Genomic DNA, 18,716 nt, shown 5'->3' with positions numbered 1-18,716 from the left:
GATTAAGCTAACTTCCCAAAGGTTAGCAGAGCTTCTAATGAACCAAATGATCAAGTCTAATTATAAACAATCAGGTGAACACAATATCTGATGATTGAAAGTGTGAGCAAATTAACTTTAGATGAGAAAGCTTAATTTGCATTATATATAGTACCTTTAATGTACAGGATGAGTAAACTTCTCTATCTATAGCTAGAGAAATATCTTCTTGCTAAATTTTGGGGCAATGAAGAGGTTTATTGCATCTCTCTTATCCCTCTATTGAACAACAACAACAATCAAAAAAAAAAAAAATTTGCTTCATGCTAAATTGATGTTTGTACGACTTGATTCATTGTTTGAAACGTTTTATTATTAATATACTAGAAATCTTTGGCATGCTAGGAGTGTAAAGAAGACATTATTTCAGAGAAATAAGTAATTATTAGTCCTAGAAAGAGAGGGTGTAAAAGCAAAATGAAATAGTTTTTATTTTTTATTTAGAAATTTTGTTGCTACTTACCAACACCTTCTCTGCGGTCCATGTTTGGTGGAGTCTCTTTAGCAGCCCATGTTGGCTTTAATTAGCTTCAATCCCGTGTTAGACCAAATCACCAAATACTATAGTCAAAGACAAAAGCTCGTCCAGTCGCCCCGAATATTCTTGGTACTTAATTACTTATATCAGGAATCTATATATGTTGTACTATTAAGTTATACATCTGAGTACGTTATGATCTATTGGTTAAAACATACTAATAAAATTATATCTAAAGAAAAAAGTATAAAATGGGTAAAGACATTAGTTTTCTTAATAATAATATATATGAAATAATAAAAAGATTGTTAGTGAGCTGTGATTTATTAGTTAGCTTACTATTGAGGTTATGAGTTCACATTTCACTGACGTCAAATGTGTGAGGGGTAGAGTGGGGTGGGGACAAGAAATGCAATATGGATAGATAAGACCAACATGTTCAATATAATTATGAAGGGAATTAAGTGGAATATGGCCTACAAAGAGCCTGGAGTCATCCACCGCAAGTAATTAATCAATTACCCTTACGACGGTAAACCTTCTATCATTCATGAACTTGATTGTTCATGATGTAGTTGATTTATTTCAGTTTGACAATTTAGCTGCTCGGTTTGATTACTCTTATTACATATATGATCTAATAAGCAATGTCAACAAAAACGTCCTCATACCGATCATCTAACTAACAGGGACGCTTGCCGTAGTAGTTGCCGGTGGATCATGGTTGCAGGTGACATACCACCACCCATTGTTGCTGCATTGGACCCTAGCACACCCCAGCCTGATAGAGTAGTGCCAAATCACTTTAGTGCAGACACCGTCCACCAACACAAGAATTGGAGGTGTGGTTGTAGTAAGGCTTCTCCGCAAGCCACAAGTTCACGGCGTCGGCGCTTGTGAATGAGCTGCTGCCATAGCCGTAGGCCAAGTTCTCACCGTAAGGCCCACGGGAATGCACGAGACTGCAGTCCCTGACTCTTGAGTTGGCGTAGCATTGAGCATAGGCCGCAACGGTGTCGTCCCATGTAACATTTGGTACACCAACTTGTAAACGAGCCGCGTTGTGAGCATCGACGTAGTCTTCTTGTGAATTTTGCGCATGGGAGGGTTGAACCAAATGTTACAGCTAGAAAGGAAACCATATTATGAAAATATTTTGCATTATGATCGATTTATGTGACTTGTGTATATTGTGCTGATCTTAGGTGGCTATTTATAGGAACAAGTGAACCAGATTTATATATGATCACTGTTTTCAGGTATGTAGGTTGGGATGAAAAGAATATCAAGTGGTGTATTGATCTTACGACTTCCACGTTCTTTCTTCCTTCTAAGTGAAGTAAGCTTCACATGCAGAAAAATAGAGAAGAAAATGTTAATTCATTCCAGTTTCATTTTTATAAATTCAAGTACGTACGCATTCATGTCGATTTGTATATATTCAGGTATTGCTTTAATGAGAAATGTAGGCTCATAATTTCAGTAGAGGAGCTAGGAAATCTTTGTCCCCAAACAATTATAAAGAGATTAAGAGAAAAGTTACTATTACTTCCTTCTTCCCCAGAAACAGCATCTCATTCTCTTGAATAAAAGGAAAAAGGAAGCATAGTGGTGTTCATTTGGTTATTAGTAACATATAACTATATAAGGAATAATGTGAATAGATTATAAAGGACAATCATATGAAAATGGTTTTTACTTTATCAGTAACTGTGGTAAAAAGGAAAAAAAAAAAAAAAAAAAAACCTCCATTGGGTCCAAATCCAAAGGTGATTGACTAGAGTGTTGACCACAAATAATTATGTAAAAACTTCTCATTCTAAACCATGCGTCTCTAGCTAGCGCTCTCTATTCTAGAGTCAAACAAACTAGCTAAGGGCATCTCCAACAGAATACCTATTTTAAAAAAAAATTGAAATTTAACAAATTTTGGGATAAGTTTTATCTCTAGCAGAATACCTATTTAAAAGCTAAATTTAGCTTTAGCTAAAAACTCTAGCTAAATATAGCTAGAGAGGATAGAGAAAATAACTTCACCTAAAATCCTCAACGTTTCAAAATTTAAATTAACTCAAGAATAGCTATCCTTGATGAAGGACAACTCTCAAATTGGATAGCTATATTTAACTTTTAGCAATTTTTAGCTATGTTTATAACAAACATTGTTGGAGATGCTCTAAGCAGAGCAAATTTATTACATCCGTTTCTAACAAACTCCAACAGGTGTTATAAATAACTGAATCTTGTTATATAGGTTTGATTTGTAGTGACTAGTGATACTTGGACTTCTCTACTAGTCACATGCATGGTGATCAATCGGCCGGTGAGGTTAGGTGACCACTATTGTATATTTGCTTATGGCCTTGCAATTAAATTCCCAGTGCATACCCATAATTTTGTGTGTGTGTGTGTGTTTTTTTTTTTTTTTTTGCTATAGAAGGATTTTTCTTTTATTCAACAAGACAACAGGAAACAAACTAGATTACAGACAAAGGCCCAAAGCAGGGAAAAAAAACAAAAATCAAAGAAGCCCAGCAGGCTTGACAAGCCTCAGCCCAGGTGCAAATTCAGCAGGGAGTGGCGTCGGCGTTGCTGTTTCACCCCGAAATTGAACGTGACACAGAGACGTCACGAAATCTGCCGGAAAAGCTTGGAAGCCAGCCAAATCAATCCCACGCAAGAACACCTGAACAGAACCCATCCAAACAAACACAAGATCTCCACGAACCAAATTTAGTTGAAGGCCCAACGGCAACAGCAGAGCTCTACAAACTAATTTTGTATTCCCAGCCCAAGATCAGTTTGTAGAGCTCCCGTGTTCCTATATACTGCTCTGTTGGTACCAGAAGTAGTGAATCTTTTGGGAGCAACTCCTGGTAATGGGATTTGAGTTTGATAAATATGTGTGGTGTTGAAAATAGATAAATCGAATTGGCCATAACTTGTTAATTAATATAAAAATTAAACTAACTTCTTCTGTTGCTACAAGGGATTGTCTACTCTATTCTTAAACTTGATAGTAGTATCATCTACAAAAGATGGTTACCAATCTATCTGTAGAATCGCTGTAAATCTGTATGTAATTAGGATTTTATTTAATTAGAATATCCTGTAATTATGGAAAGATTGTTTCCTATTAGAGTTAGACTACTCCTTTGTATTTGTATATATATATCCCCATTGTGGGATGAATAGATTTATCGAATTAACCCTGAATTGAAGTATTCTTTCTACTTGGTATCAGAGCCTAGTTCAATCCTTTGAACTTGCGCTGCATCCTTTGAATCCTGAACCCTGAATCTCGAAGAATACCACAAACCGCTGCGTACCACCACCGTTGAAATCAAACCATCCTGAATTTCAAACCACCATCACCCTACCTTTTTTTCCAAAACATTCATATCCATCTTGAAACCCTTGAAAATCCAATCCTGCGAAAATCATGAATTTCTCAATGATGCAATCAGAGAAACAGGCTATGGTGCATTCGGTAACTACCGAATTTTCTGTTATGGCCCACGCAAACAGGGTCCTCCTCCAGGCTTCTCAGGACCTTCACCACACCGTCCTCTAGGTAAACCAAATCCATATGCAAACAAAAGGTGCATTATCTGTGGGGAATTAGGTCATAGCAAGGAGCGGTGCTATGAAGTGATTGGTTACCCTGATTGGTGGGACTTCACCAAGAAACCGCGAAAGAATCTGGGCAAGGCCGCTGTTGCTACTAAAGAGGAAGTTTACCTAGACAATGCCTCCGCTAATGTAGCGTAGTCAGGTATGAAGGGTAAGGTTACTTTTAATAGTACATGGATAATTGATACAGGTGCATCTGACCATATGACCAATGACCCAAGTCTTGTGAAAAACCTTAGACTTTCCCCTCAAGACATTGTCTCTACTGCTGATGGTACTCCAACTCCGGTCACCGGAGAAGGTTCTATTGCTTTATCTGATACCTTAACCCTTGAATCTATCTTAGTTGTTCCATCACTAGCTTATAATCTCCTGTCTGTTGGTCAAGTTATTTTAGCTCTTGCATGTATTGTGACCTTTTATCCGTCTTTCTGTGTGTTTCAGGACATTCTGACTCGACGGATTCTTGGTTATGGTGTTAGAAGGGGGAAATTATACTATCTGGATCTGACAGAGACTGGAAAGAAACAGAAGCATCTTTTGGGACAAGCTAATCAGATCAACGGGGTAGAGAATGCGAAGGAAGCTGTATGGTTATGGCATCGCCGTTTAGGTCATCTATCCTTTCGTTATCTTAAGAAGCTGCAGCCTCAATTGTTTTCAGTTGTTAGTGATTTGGATTTCCACTGTGACATCTGTGAACTGGCCAAGAGTCACCGTATTTCATATTCACCAAATCTTAATAAAAGTCCTGTTCCTTTTATGAAGATTCACTCCGATGTCTGGGGTCCTGCGAAAATTTCTTCTCTTTCTGGAGCTCGGTATTTTGTAACATTTATTGATGATTGCACTCGCATGACATGGGTGTCATTACTGAAGAATAAGAGTGATGTATTTGGAATGTTTACCGAATTTCACAAAATGGTGGCAACTCAGTATCAACAATCCATCTGAGTGTTTCAGTCTGACAATGGTGGAGAGTTTGTGAATGGCCCTATGATTGAGTTTTGCCGGTCACATGGAATTCGTCATCAAACCTCCAATTCTTATACTCCTCAACAGAATGGTTTAGCAGAACGGAAGAACAGGAAATTGATGGAAGTTGTTCGTGCTTCCTTGTTTGGCATGAATGTACCTCGGTCCTATTGGGGCGAAGCAGTGAAATCAGCAGCATATCTTATCAACCGTACTCCTTCCCGGGTGATTGAGTTTCAGAATCCTCATCAGAAGCTTCATACACTTTTGACCATCCCTTCTATGCCTAATTTGGAGCCCCGGGTGTTTGGGTGCACAACTTATGTTCATATTCCCAAGCCTCAACGTAGCAAGCTTGATCCCCGTGCCCGTAAGTGTATATTTGTTGGTTATGCTGACTTCCAGAAGGGTTATCGATGTTATGATCCTCTTACTGGCACTATACATATATCTCTTGATGTCTCATTCCGTGAATCAGAGCCATATTACTCAGGAGGAACTTCTCAGTCTTCCCTTCAGGGGGAGAGAGGTTATGAAGGGAATCCTTGTTCTATTATTGATTTTGATGTCTTTGAAGACTTGGAAGATTTGGAGGAACGATTTGAAGGTAGAAATTCCGAAACAGAAAATGCGACTGCCGAACGCAGTAATGCGACTGCCGAACGGAGTGTTGTGAATTCCGAAACAAGGAATGCGACTGCCGAACAGAGTGTTGTAAATTCAGAAACAGAAAATGCGACTGCCGAACGGAGTGTTGTGAATTTCGAAACAAGGAATGCGAAACAGAAAATGCGACTGCCGAACAGAGTGTTGTGAATTCCGAAACAGAGAATGCAACTGCTGAAACTGCCGAACAGAGCGTTGTGAATTCCGAGACAGAAGAGATGACTTTTCTGGATAATTTGAAACAAAATCAAGACGTATCTGAAGCTCACACACAAGATATTCCCCCTTCTGCCTCACCAACTGAAGATCCCAGTCAGAATGATCCACCTCAGGTAACCCTAAACTTTAATGAGTCTTCTGGGTTAGAAAGTGTCGAACCTAGGAAATCGCAAAGGGTTACCAAGGGAATTCCTAAGAAACAATATGAACCAGATATCAAAGCTAAAGCTAAATACCCTATAGCTAATTTTATGTCTAACCATAGGATTTCTGGGTCACATGCACTTGTTGTTGATCAATTATCTACTGTATCTATTCCTAGTAACGTGCAGGATGCATTGACGAATCCAAAATGGACCAAGGCGATGAATGAAGAATTGGAAGCTCTTCAGAAAAATGCAACATGGGGGCTAGTACCTATGCCGGTTGGAAAGAAGACTGTAGGATGTCGTTGGGTATTTACTGTGAAGCTTAATGCAGATGGAACTATTAATAGATACAAAGCGAGGTTGGTTGCCAAAGGATATACACAACGCTATGGGATTGATTATGAGGAGACTTTTGCACCTGTGGCAAAGATTAATACTGTCCGGATTCTAATCTCACTTGCAGCAAACAAAGATTGGCCCTTGCACCAGTTTGATGTGAAGAATGCGTTTCTTAATGGGAATTTGGAGGAAGAAGTGTACATGGATATGCCCCCAGGTGTTAAGAATTACCCAAGTGATGTTGGCAAGGTGTGTAAATTGAAGAAGTCTTTGTATGGCCTAAAGCAGTCTCCAAGAGCTTGGTTTGGAAGATTTTCAAAGTCCATGAAAGCCTTTGGATATAGACAGAGCAATTCTGACCATACCTTGTTCATCAAGCGCAAGAATGGTAAGATTACAGCTCTTATTGTGTATGTTGATGACATGATTGTTACAGGAGATGATCCGAAGGAGATAAATGAATTGCAAAAGTATTTGTCAAAGGAGTTTGAAATGAAGGATCTGGGACAACTAAAGTATTTTTTGGGTATTGAAGTTGCAAGGTCTAAGAAGGGGATTTCACTTTCACAGAGGAAATATGTTCTTGATTTACTTGCTGAAACGGGGATGCTGGATTGCCGACCCATCGAGACACCCATTGAGATGAATCACGGACTTGCTATCTATTCTGATCAAGTGCCAACTGATAAAGGGAGGTATCAACGTCTTGTAGGAAGGTTGATTTATCTTTCACATACTAGACCTGATATTGCTTATGCTGTGAGTGTTGTTAGTCAATTTATGCATTGTCTTAGTGAAGAGCATATGGATGCAGTCTTTCGTATTTTGAGGTACTTGAAGAGGGCGCCAGGTAAAAGGTTACTGTTTCAGAAAAAAGATGAATTGGAAGTTGTTGGGTACACAGATGCAGATTGGGCTGGTGATAAAACGGACAGACGTTCTACATCTGGGTACTTCACTTTTGTTGGAGGGAACCTTGTCACTTGGCGTAGCAAAAAGCAAAAAGTCGTTGCAAGATCAAGTGCAGAAGCTGAGTTCCGAGGTATGGCACATGGAGTATGTGAAATATTGTGGATTCGTAATGTCTTGAAGGACCTGGGTTACAAGCTTAAAAAGCCTATGGATTTGCATTGTGATAATACAGCTGCCATTGAGATTGCACATAATCCAGTTCAGCATGATAGAACAAAGCATGTGGAGGTTGACCGTCATTTTATTAAAGAAAATCTTGATAGAAAGGTTATTCGCTTTCCATTTGTAAACTCAGAGGAGCAATTAGCTGATGTTCTTACTAAAGGAGTGTCCAGGAAGGTATTTGACAGCTCGGTTGACAAGTTGGGCATGATAGACATCTATGCACCAACTTGAGGGGGAGTGTAGAATCGCTGTAAATCTGTATGTAATTAGGATTTTATTTAATTAGAATATCCTGTAATTATGGAAAGATTGTTTCCTATTAGAGTTAGACTACTCCTTTGTATTTGTATATATATATCCCCATTGTGGGATGAATGGATTTATCGAATTAACCCTGAATTGAAGTATTCTTTCTACTCTATCCATTCCTAAGTAAAGCATTCTATCGACCAATTTTTGTTCCAAAGTTCCAATTAATATTAACTAAAGTTTATCACTTTCCTTTCTTCAAAAGATTTTCGAACAATGATAAAGCGCTAAAATTTAACGCTTCTTTTAAACTTTGGTAATTGAGATCATTGGTGTGTGCATTTCACTGAAACTGCTAAAATGAAGTACCAACAAGCAATTAATCAAACATTCAAAGACAACACTAGTTAAAATGTATTATGATAACCAAGAGGAAAAATTCAACCAATATATACACATAGAACATTCAAGATCTTGTATTTAGTTATGACATACAGTCAAAGATTATAAGCATATAATTTGAGAGAATGATTTTTTTATTTATGTTATTCTCACAAATTGTCCTTCTAAATAGTTATATACAGATACAATCCGTGTACCATAAGACACTACTAGAATTATGTTATTAGACATCGCATGTTTTAAATCGGTCAGACTTGCCCACGATGTAAAAAAGTAATCTAACATCGTTTTACAAAAATACCGATTTAAATGTATATTATTAACATCGGTTCTTAAAATGACTGGTGTTAAAAATTTTGTTCGAAAATTTGCGGGAACCTATTTTTGCAAAAAGCGCTAAGTTTTAAAGTGAAATGAAGAAGCAGGGAAAACTTTCACACTTAGAAAAAAATTGCGCCCGACCCCAAAACTGAAACAGATCGAAAACCCGACCCCAACTCTCGCTCAACTCCTTCATTCTGAGCTCACCCCAAAACAGATCTCCTCCCAAACTCGATCTCCATTCTCAACCCGACCCCAAACTTGACCTCCTCCTCCATTCTCTAGCTCAGACCCGGACCCAGCCTCCTCCGCCTCCGACCCCAACCTTAACCCCCTCCTCCTTTCTCCTTCTTCGTCTCAGAAACAATGAACGCGAAGAACACCCCCACAGAGACCACCGGCGAGTCTCGATTCCTGGGAACCATCTCCGCCTCATCGATTCGAAACCTCCACCCCAGATCCATCTCAACCAAGAACGGAAAATCCTTCTTTAGCCCCAAAATTGCCGCACCAATTGCCCCAAAATTGCTCACCCTCGAAAGCGTTTCGCCGAGCTCGTTGAAGGACAAGGTTTATAGGATCTTCTGCAGGGAAAAGCGTAAGCTCGCCGGTAGAAAGGGTAAGCTTCGTGATCCTTCGCTTTTCTTTTAAGCTTTATCGTGAACTGGATCTTTCGATTTCCGATTTCGGATTTGTTTGGAATCATTCGGTTGTAGAGAAACTGTATTAGAGGGATAGGTAGCTAAGTTTCTTATTTGTGGATCGTACTTGGAGATTTTAGTAGCTGAAATAGTATGCATTCAGATTCTTTTTTCCGATGGATCTACATCTGGTGAATGAAGCTTGGGCTTTGAGTTGTCAGTTCTAATTTCTAAGAAAAGAATAAAATTAGAACAATGGGCACTAACTATTCTGGGGAAGGAAGCACTGGCGGAATCATACAGAAAGTGATGGAAACTATTTTCAAAAGAGTGGAGACAACGAAAGATAACACGGAGTTCTTGATCAGGGTATCGTTTATTGAGGTAAATGTCTATTACTTTTTTTAGCCTGGTGTAAAGTTATGTGGTGTATATTGCTCATGATGAATTTGTGACACTCAGATATTCAAGGAGGAAGTGTTTGACTTGCTTGATCCAAATTCATCAACTCTCTCTAAAAATGAAGGGGCAGCTACTACAAAGCCTATAGCAAGAGTGCCTATTCAAATTAGTTAGAGAAACAGTGAGTGGAGGGATAACACTTGCTGGTGTGACTGAGCTAGAGGTTAGGACGAAGGAAGATATGGGATCATATCTGGTTCGAGGTTCTTTACCTCGTGCTACAGGGAGCACAAACATGAACAGTCAGTCAAGGTGCAATGCCTGTTCTTTTTTCTGTTAAGACTGAAGTATTTAAGTAGATGACTAATTAACAAATATTAGTGATATATGTATGTCTTTAAGTTCAGGGCATATTATATTATTGCACTTTCTGTTTTTGTTTTGCATTTGATTTGTGGAACCAGTATTTGTTATGTAAATAAATTTGTCTATGTATAGATATCCATGCTATATATTTTTATTACTTCTTTATATATGATGGGGGTGGATAGACTTTGTCTAATTGATCATTAATAGGAAGTGTTGCTTTTGGCTTGTGTAATGACATACCTTTTGTTTTCATAATTCATATGTTGAGACATTAATTAACTCAAAAAAGACCATTTGTGTGCTTCTAATTAGCTTCATTGGGAAGGAACTGACATAGTATTTCTATTGCTTTCTCTTTTTCTTCTCACAATGCAGTCGCTCACATGCTATATTTACAATAACCATGGAGCAAAAGAAGATTTCTCACTGTCTGAATGGAGCAAATAATGATGATATCGGTGATGACATACTATGTGCAAAACTCCATTTAGTTGACCTAGCAGGTTCTGAGCGGGCAAAACGAACAGGTGCAGATGGCATGCACTTGAAAGAAGGTAACTATAATGTTTCTTGGATAGAAGCTTTTTCTTGTATAAAGGAACTATACAATGGGATTTGATGGGGCTGTGGCAAGATTAACCCCTTATGTTTTTACAGTGGCTCTAGTAGTCTTTCACTCTCATTGCATTATTGCTCTTAAAAAGTTTGGAAAAACTACCGTTTAATGCATTTACGTTTGGTTTTAAGTAGATACCCCTTATTTTTAAGACTATTTATTGGTCTTGTAACAGGCATTCATATCAACAAGGGTTTACTTGCTCCTCGAACCCGTCTTCCGCCAGTTCTAATTTCTAATATTTTATTTTTCTGTCCTACTAAGTAATAAAGTCTGTTACTTCACTTCACTTCTATTTTGTGTAATGAAGATGGAACCATGTCTAAATGTGAATCCCAACTCAGTTGCTTACATTTCTGACAGTACATGGTGACATGCATATTCTAGACATTGCTGTGGATTTGCCTTCTGTGACTGAAATTTTCAGGTCAAAATATTCAACTACTCTTCTCTGCACTCGATTAAGATGTCAGGTATGGTTTCTGGTTCAACATATGTATCTTTTTTGGAGAAAAGTTGATGGTATTCGAGGCTATATCTGTTAGAAACCCAGAAACATTGAAGCAGTTTAAATAGAGAATTGATGGTAGCAAGTGTCACAAAGTTGATTCCTTTCTTTGTTTTTGTGCTCTTGGCAGATCAACAAATCGGCCTCCGATCACTTTATCTATTCTCTGTTGGTTCTTCTTGCTTGGTCTACTTGGGTCAGTTGATATTTTCATTTGTGATGAAATCCCATGTTGGACATTCAATCAAAGATTGTAGCTTTGGGGTTGGTGGTGGATTGTGTTTGGTGGGTTTGATTTGAAATGTGTTTTTACAGGTGTATAGCTCAGTTGATTGGGTATGCTGGGATTAATTACAGCTCTCCTACTCTTGGCACGGCTATGTCAACCTTATTCCAGCTTTCACTTTTGTACTTGCAGTTATATTCAGGTTTTGCCCTCCTCTTATGTCTTTGGTGTAAAATGTTGTAGCTTGCTTTTCTATTCTATTAGGAAAATTGAGCATACATTGGAAGAAACCTTCATCGAGATTAAGAATCAGGGTTATTTTCTTGTTTTGGAATGTGATCATCACAGTTGTTTTATCTTGTTAATGTGTTTTAGATTAGTTTTATGGAAGATTTGGTTTTAGTGTGTTGTATGCATGACATTTCGGACATTGTAGTATGCTCTTAAATTTTTGTTTAGAAGAACTAGTGTAAATACGAAATAGTTCAGTTATCTTGTTATATTGTAGTATGCTGATGAGCTTTCTCTCATTCCAGATAAGAGTTCTGCAATGCATTTTTGAGTCACTTTCATAGTGCCATCCAATTCTAAATAATTCAATTGGGTGATTTCAGAATGGAAAAAATTGATCGGAGAAGCTGCAGTACCCTAGCTAAAACCTTGGGAACAATAGTTTCAATATCAGGGGCTTTCATTGTGACTCTTTACAAGGGACCCCCACAACTGATGACAGCCTCAGTTGATTTATTGTCTCACAATAAACTTTTCTTGCCACAATCGAATTGGGTCATTGGAGGAATGCTCCTTGGGTTTTATTGTGTGGTGGCTGCAACATTTCTTATCATACAGGTGAAATCTGTAAAAGTTGATACCCTCACGAAACTGTCGAAGTTGAAGAATTATGATTATTTACTATACGTTTTCTGTATTTCAGGCATCAGTATTAAAAAAATACCCAGTAGAGCTCATTATAGTCTGTTACTATTGCTTCTTTGTGGCTATTCAATCTGTAGTGGTGTTGTGGTTTGTGGAAAGAGACTCAAGTGCTTGGGCCTTAAACCCTAAGTTAAGGTTGTTTGCGGTTTTATACTCAGTAAGTAGATAAGCTAAATTGACGACAATATGATGCTCACTTTGAAACTTACTCAAACTCTCAGTGATACTATTGCAGGGAGTTTTTGGCTCAGCGTTCCAGGTTGGTGTTCCAGGTTGGACTTTTTAGTCTTGTTCCGCTTCGCAAGGTAACTACTTGCACTGTGGTTTGTTCAATCTTCCAACAATGTTGGGTGTTTTGTTCTTCTCTGTTGTAGTTGCTGTGTTCCTATTAGTTGCTTGTTAGCTTCCATGGTTTTACTTTTCGCAATGTCTTTTTAGTTTGCGATAGATGTGGCTATTCAATTTATATACCTAAGTAATTATGTTAACCTTTCAGAGGAACTGTTGTCTCTTATTTTGTAAGGCATTGGCCACGCCATTTTTAAGACTCTTAAAGTTTGACATGCCTGTTGGCCACCATGATTGGCATTCGTTGTAGTTGAAAGCATCCTCACTTGTATATGCTTCTGAAATCAGGTTATGGTTATGGATTACAAACTTACATACCCCAGTGGGACTGCCACAACAATGTTGATCAATAGCTTTCACACTAAAAGTGGTGCAGAGATTGCTGGGTAAACTCTATGTCTCAACTTCATGAAATGCCACCACTGAAACTGGTCATTCTTTCCCCTTAAAAAAAAAAAAGATTTAATATCCTAAGCCCTTTCTATATGTTTTCATTCAAATAGAGGCCTGAGTTCAAAATGAATCATTTTTTTTTTTTACTTTTTTTGCACTGAATATATATGTACTCTTTTTATTGCAGGAAGCAAGTGCAATGTCTTGGAAAGTATCTAAGCATGAGTTTAATTTGGAGCTGCTTTAAGTGGTTCTTCAGTGGTATTGGAGATTCATGTGGGTTTGACAACTTTCCTAGCCTTGGATTGACACTTTTTAAGAACACGTAAGTATCTTCTTTTTTTCTTTGTCTGATTCTTTTATTGAGTCTAATTCCCTTCCCTTTTCATCCCCTCCCTTCACCCCTGCAACACCATTTTCACCCCACTTAATTATAAGTTGAGGTAGCTAACACTACTTTGGTGGAGCCACTGGCGGTAGTTGGTGATGAGAAACAAAGGACTTTGTTTATGAATTAGAAGTAAAGCTGTCCGTATTTACATGTTTTGCTATGTGCAGGTTTTATTTCGACTCCAATCCTACTTATGTCAGATGTGGTCTTATTTGCCCTCACATAGTCAACTGCTCAGTACTTCTTGGGGCTATCATATCATGGGGTTTCCTTTGGCCTCTCATATCCCAACATGCTGGGCACTGGTATCCAGCTGACCTTGGTAGCAATGATTTCAAAGGTCTTTATGGATATAAGGTATTGTGGAATCATTTTTGTTGGAGGCAACAAGGTGGTCATTATAGCAATAATCTTGATTATATTTGAGGTTTGGCTCAATCCGTAATGTTTGTTTACAGGTCTTCATAGCTATTGCCCTTATTTTGGGGGATGGTCCATACAATTTGATCAAGATTATAGCCATTACTATCAAGGAAATATGCAATAAAAGTAGTAAACAGAGCAATCTTCCTTTGGTTAAAGAAAAGTTGGGTGAGTATTCATATGATGTCTAATATTCATGGATAATTTATTTGACACCCTTTAGTTCTTCACATTGAATCATATACGGAAGGCATTAGTTCAGTGTTGAACTTTCCACCCCCCACCCCCCCCCCCCCCCCCCCCCCCCCCCTTCTTAGCTTATAGTAGTTATCTAGTAATCTGGATTGAGTTGTGACGTAAGAGCATAACTGGCTTAAACATCACTGTCATTTAATATTGTTGTTGAAATTAGGAATGCTAAAGTAAATTATTTGACTTAAGAGTAGCACTCTATATGTATTTACTGCACAGGCATACTGTGTGGTTTATTCAGCTAGATATAGATAAAGAGAACTTAAATTGAGTTCTGATAGTTGAGCCAAAACTAATTTTAATTTTAGGTCCTGAGTCAAGTTAATTGTTCAAGGCAGCTTTCATTGGTTAAATTATCTGATCAGTATCTTCTGAACTCTACATTTATTGTCTAGTTATTCTTTGTGGGAATGAATATGTTTTCTACTGAAGATTAATAGTTGTTATGTGGTTAGCAGATGGTGAGAGTTCTGAAGTAACCCTGGAACAAAAAAAGAGGGATGAGGTATTTCTCAAGGATAGAATACCTCGAGGTGTGCATTGAAGTGGCTGATTATATACAGAGTTTGGTGTAAGACTTTTGGCTTCCATGATTTTGAGTAAGGCTAGTTTTTGCTTTGAAGCAAAGTTTGGTGTAGAACGTACTTTTGTAGTTGGTTGCTAATATGTTTCTAAGCTAGCCTTTGTAGGTTTTGGGTTTTATTTTGTGAATTATGTTGAATCATGAATTTGGAAAGAAAATTAATGGAAAGCTCCAATTTTTGGGTGACGAGAAATGTATTTCTTTTTCCAGCAACTAGATGAAATCGATGTCCTATGATTATCAATATATCGAATTGTAACTCAAAACCGATGTAATCAAAACTACTGCACATCGATTTCTCGATTTCTAATCATCAAACCGTAATCTATTATGAACATACAAATCACCTACCATGGAGCAAACCGATGTGTGGTCAAAAGGTGAACATCGGTTTTGGAAAGCAAAAAAGATGTCTTCAATGAACTAACACATCAGTTTGAATAAAAATAGCCGACGTACATAATACCATTGAACATCGGTTTACTTAATTGGAAACGATGTTCTGTCTTAAAGGAAACATCATTTCTGAATAAAAAAATGATGTAGAATAAAGATACAGACATCGTTCCTAGGAAAATAATGTGGCAACCTACATGTAAAAATGGCCACGAACAAACAATACTCATGGGAACTGATGTCTACAAGTGTACTGGACATCGCTTCTGGAATAGAAATCGATGCAAATGTTCAAGTAGGTATTATTCGACATATACTTTTTAAGCATAAAATGTGAAAATATGAAGAATTAAACATACCTAACATACAAAAATATGATGATTATAACGATTATACATCGATTTGTTTTTTAGAATCGATGTTGGTTGTTGTCTGGGACATCGGTTAAAAATGCTCTTATACTGATGTCTATACTTTTCTCTACACCCACTAAGACATCGGTCGAAAATTAGTTTAACATCGGTCCAGAACCGATGTCTATGAACAAAATTCTAGTAGTGAGATAAGTAATAATCATAATTAAAGTCTAATTAGCATAGATTAGAGGGTTAGAGCATATACAAGAATATCCTAAATATACAAGGTAAATAGCATGACTCATATACAGGAACATCCTAAATATACAAGGTAAATAGCATGACTCATGCATGCCAACACATAATATCCATAAGAAAGAGTGGTGCTCCTCATAAACTTTGTTGATCTCATCAAGCTCTGGGAGACGTAAGATTGTCCTCAAATATGAAACTGCCATCAGATAAAACAAATAACTTTTGACTTAAATTGACATCTTATCATTTCTCCAATATCTCGTAGTTTTCTCCAATACATCGTCATTTTCTCTAACTCAATTATATATGTTTTTTTTCACTCCAATCAGTAATTACTTATAGATAATAAATTAGACGAGAGAACATAGGATCTGAGAATGTAAGTCTGAGAGGAATAACAATCACAAATAGAACTAAGAGTTCTGAGACTCGTTTGAATTTTAAAATCATGCAATTGATCACTTTAATAGGTATAATATGTTCATACTATATGTGTTCTAACAAAGTGCATGTAACGCGTGTTGCCTTCATGGATTCATTGCATATTAATTGCTCTTAATCCTCTTATGCATATCTCTTCGAGGCATTCGACCAAAGAGAGCGATCATAGACTTTTAGTCAAATGCACATGGTTGTTTTTAGAAAAAACTAATTAAAACATGCTAGCTAGCCTCGTTAGCAGTATGCATTAACTCATAATGCACATATAATTAGTTTACAAATTATAGTCGGTTATTCGATGTTTGCAACAATAGAAAAATTGTATCTTTTCACTTTGTTTATAACATGGTATATTTAGTTCTTAATTCATTTTGTTCATAATAGGGCACACACATATTGCTAACAAAAACTGAAATATTATTAGTAAGGCCTATCTCCACGTGGCGGGGGATTATAAGGCCTATCCCCACTTGGCGGGGGATTATAGTTGCACCCAATCCAAGTACCCCCATTGTTGCACCTTGCTTTGGCACACCCCAGATGAGTCGAGGTGTTCCAAATGACCTGCAAATAATGTCCACATTCGCCACCAACGCAAGAATTCGAGTTGTAATCGTAATTCGGCTTCTCCCCCACCCACATGCTCACAGCATCTAAGCCGAACATCTCACCCCAACTCATGGCAAGGTTTTCACCGTATTTATAACCGGAGTGGACAAGTTGGCAGTCATGAGTGTGTTTTGCAGCATAGTCTTGAGCAAAACGCGCTAGTTCATCATCCCACACCATGGGCCCGTTACCTACCGCCGCTCGAGCAAAGTTGTGGCCGTTCAGGTAGTCTTTGATTGAGTCTTGCGCAAAAATGGAATGGAGCAGGGATAAGGCTACGAGAGAAATCAGGACTGATGAAATCTTGCACAATTCCATATTGATGGTTTGTAGAATTTCTTAGGTCCTGACTAATGGGTCCATGAGATAATTGATGTATATATAGTGAAAAATGTGGACATCTAGCGTAATCATGTATGCCCTAAAGTTGCCAATTAAACTCTGGCCTTTTCATCACCTTAGATATCAATAGAATCGAAACCGAGATTCTGGTCATTAATATGAATCAATTGGGTAAGGATATATTGAAGCCAAAAAGAAACAATGAGATCCAGAGAAACTAAAAGCTAGTTATAGATATGATGGATCCTATGCATAATTAAGAGAAACGAAACCTAGATTCTGTTCATTAATTTGAATCAATTGGGTAAAGATACAGATATATTGTAGCCAAAAATAAACAAAGAGATCCTCAGAAACTAAAAGCTAGATTGGGCCCTGAGACTTAAGATTTGTGACATCAAATCCTATATGTAATGTCATGTAAGTTTTATCTTGTCATATCATAATCTTGCACCACCAACTTTACTTTTTTATATTTCCTTTTAGATTTTTAGGGGGTGAATTAATGACATTAATGAATTTATTTAGGTGACAAAAAAAAATATTGTGTGTTAATAGCTACCATTAATTATGTATTAATTTAAGAAAAATGTCTACAATTCTTTCACCAATATTTTTCTTCATTTGATTAATTTTTTTCTTTCCTAAAATTGGTCTTTCCAAATAGCACTAATATATTAGGTGGCGAGAAATAGGCATTAAATTTTGTTTCCAAATATTAATTAATTTCGTCTAAAAGAAGATTAATAAATTAAATTTGAAAAACATGTAATGTTCAAATTAATTAATTAATGTTAAAGGAAAAACACATTATGTGCATTCTTCAAAGAGAATCAAGGAATCGCAATCACATCACAATCAACATTTACTATCATTATTGTAATTAATGTTAATCGATGTTTCCATTGTAATTCTATCCCTATATAAAGGAGCTATGAAATGAAATGAGTAGACCAATTCCAATTCTCAATTTACTTTTACGTTATCAGCACGCTCAGAGCCAATAGCCAAGAAAAAAATAATTTTCTTGTTTCTGTTCAAGTAAACCCTAATTTGTGTTTGGCCCAAACTCTAGGTTACTTGACCTAGTGGTAATAGGGTTAAATTAGAAGGATCTAGATTCTTATTCAATATACGATTACTTTTCTTGTATGATTGAGATTCTATACATTGTAATCCTTTATATAAAGAAGCCCTTATTATCAATGAGAATACACAACAAATTCCTCTCAATTTCAGTTTCTCTACAACACGTTATTAGCACGAGCCCTAACCCTAGCTTTAGAAACCAAAATCCAGAAATTGATCAAACTCCACCGAATTAGCCTTGCTTGCGCTACTACTGCCCCACAGCCCCCGTGTCGCAACTCAATGCTAACCTTACCAGGTTAGCCTCACTGCCCCTGCAGCGCCCGCAAGCCCTGCTTGCCTTCTGCCCTCGCACGCGCTTGCCTGCCCTTGCGACCACAGTGTCACCGCAACTCGCTCGCGACCCCCCGACCTCTAGACCGCGACACCGGAATATCGCATGCCCGAGACTCTACTATCCTAGCGACCTCCGCGACACCGCGACTCGCCCGCGACTCAGCACTCTCGCGACTCCGCAGTCCCGCAACCCCCGC

At 37.6% G+C, this 18,716-nt stretch overlaps 3 protein-coding genes across 3 annotated transcripts; 2 read left to right on the top strand and 1 right to left on the bottom strand.

The window, feature by feature from the left end:
- Positions 1-8,910: 8,910 nt before the first annotated feature.
- Positions 8,911-12,148, top strand: LOC121048760. The gene is made up of 4 exons (XM_040509391.1): positions 8,911-9,226; positions 10,999-11,108; positions 11,459-11,531; positions 11,867-12,148. Exons 1-3 carry the CDS (start codon positions 8,974-8,976, stop codon positions 11,492-11,494), a joined length of 399 nt encoding a protein of 132 aa, XP_040365325.1. The 5' UTR covers positions 8,911-8,973; the 3' UTR covers positions 11,495-11,531; positions 11,867-12,148.
- LOC112170601 (probable metal-nicotianamine transporter YSL6) lies at positions 11,495-14,881 on the top strand (the record flags this gene model as incomplete). Its single annotated transcript, XM_024307946.2, has 7 exons — positions 11,495-11,571; positions 12,541-12,610; positions 12,942-13,039; positions 13,234-13,371; positions 13,605-13,794; positions 13,896-14,028; positions 14,568-14,881. Coding segments are annotated over 7 exons (795 nt in total), but the record flags the coding sequence as incomplete, so codon positions are not given.
- Positions 14,882-16,563: 1,682 nt separating this feature from the next.
- LOC112170600 (pathogenesis-related protein 1) lies at positions 16,564-17,085 on the bottom strand. The gene has a single exon (XM_024307945.2). It carries the CDS (start codon positions 17,068-17,070, stop codon positions 16,564-16,566), a length of 507 nt encoding a protein of 168 aa, XP_024163713.1. The 5' UTR covers positions 17,071-17,085.
- Positions 17,086-18,716: the final 1,631 nt, after the last annotated feature.

The sequence above is a fragment of the Rosa chinensis genome, chromosome 6 (genome assembly GCF_002994745.2).
Source record: "Rosa chinensis cultivar Old Blush chromosome 6, RchiOBHm-V2, whole genome shotgun sequence".
Taxonomy (NCBI): Eukaryota; Viridiplantae; Streptophyta; class Magnoliopsida; order Rosales; family Rosaceae; genus Rosa; species Rosa chinensis.
This window is presented reverse-complemented; position numbering and strand designations above follow the sequence as displayed.

What these genes read in the sequence shown, in the direction of transcription:
- LOC121048760 (XM_040509391.1), top strand. Translation starts at nt 8,974, where the DNA reads ATGAACGCGAAGAACACCCCCACAGAGACCACCGGCGAGTCTCGATTC. An exon ending in TAAGCTCGCCGGTAGAAAGG is followed by an intron (nt 9,227 to 10,998) that starts GTAAGCTTCGTG and finishes CATTTCTGACAG; the next exon opens with TACATGGTGACATGCATATT. An exon ending in GCACTCGATTAAGATGTCAG is followed by an intron (nt 11,109 to 11,458) that starts GTATGGTTTCTG and finishes GTGTTTTTACAG; the next exon opens with GTGTATAGCTCAGTTGATTG.
- LOC112170600 (XM_024307945.2), bottom strand. Translation starts at nt 17,070, where the DNA reads ATGGAATTGTGCAAGATTTCATCAGTCCTGATTTCTCTCGTAGCCTTA.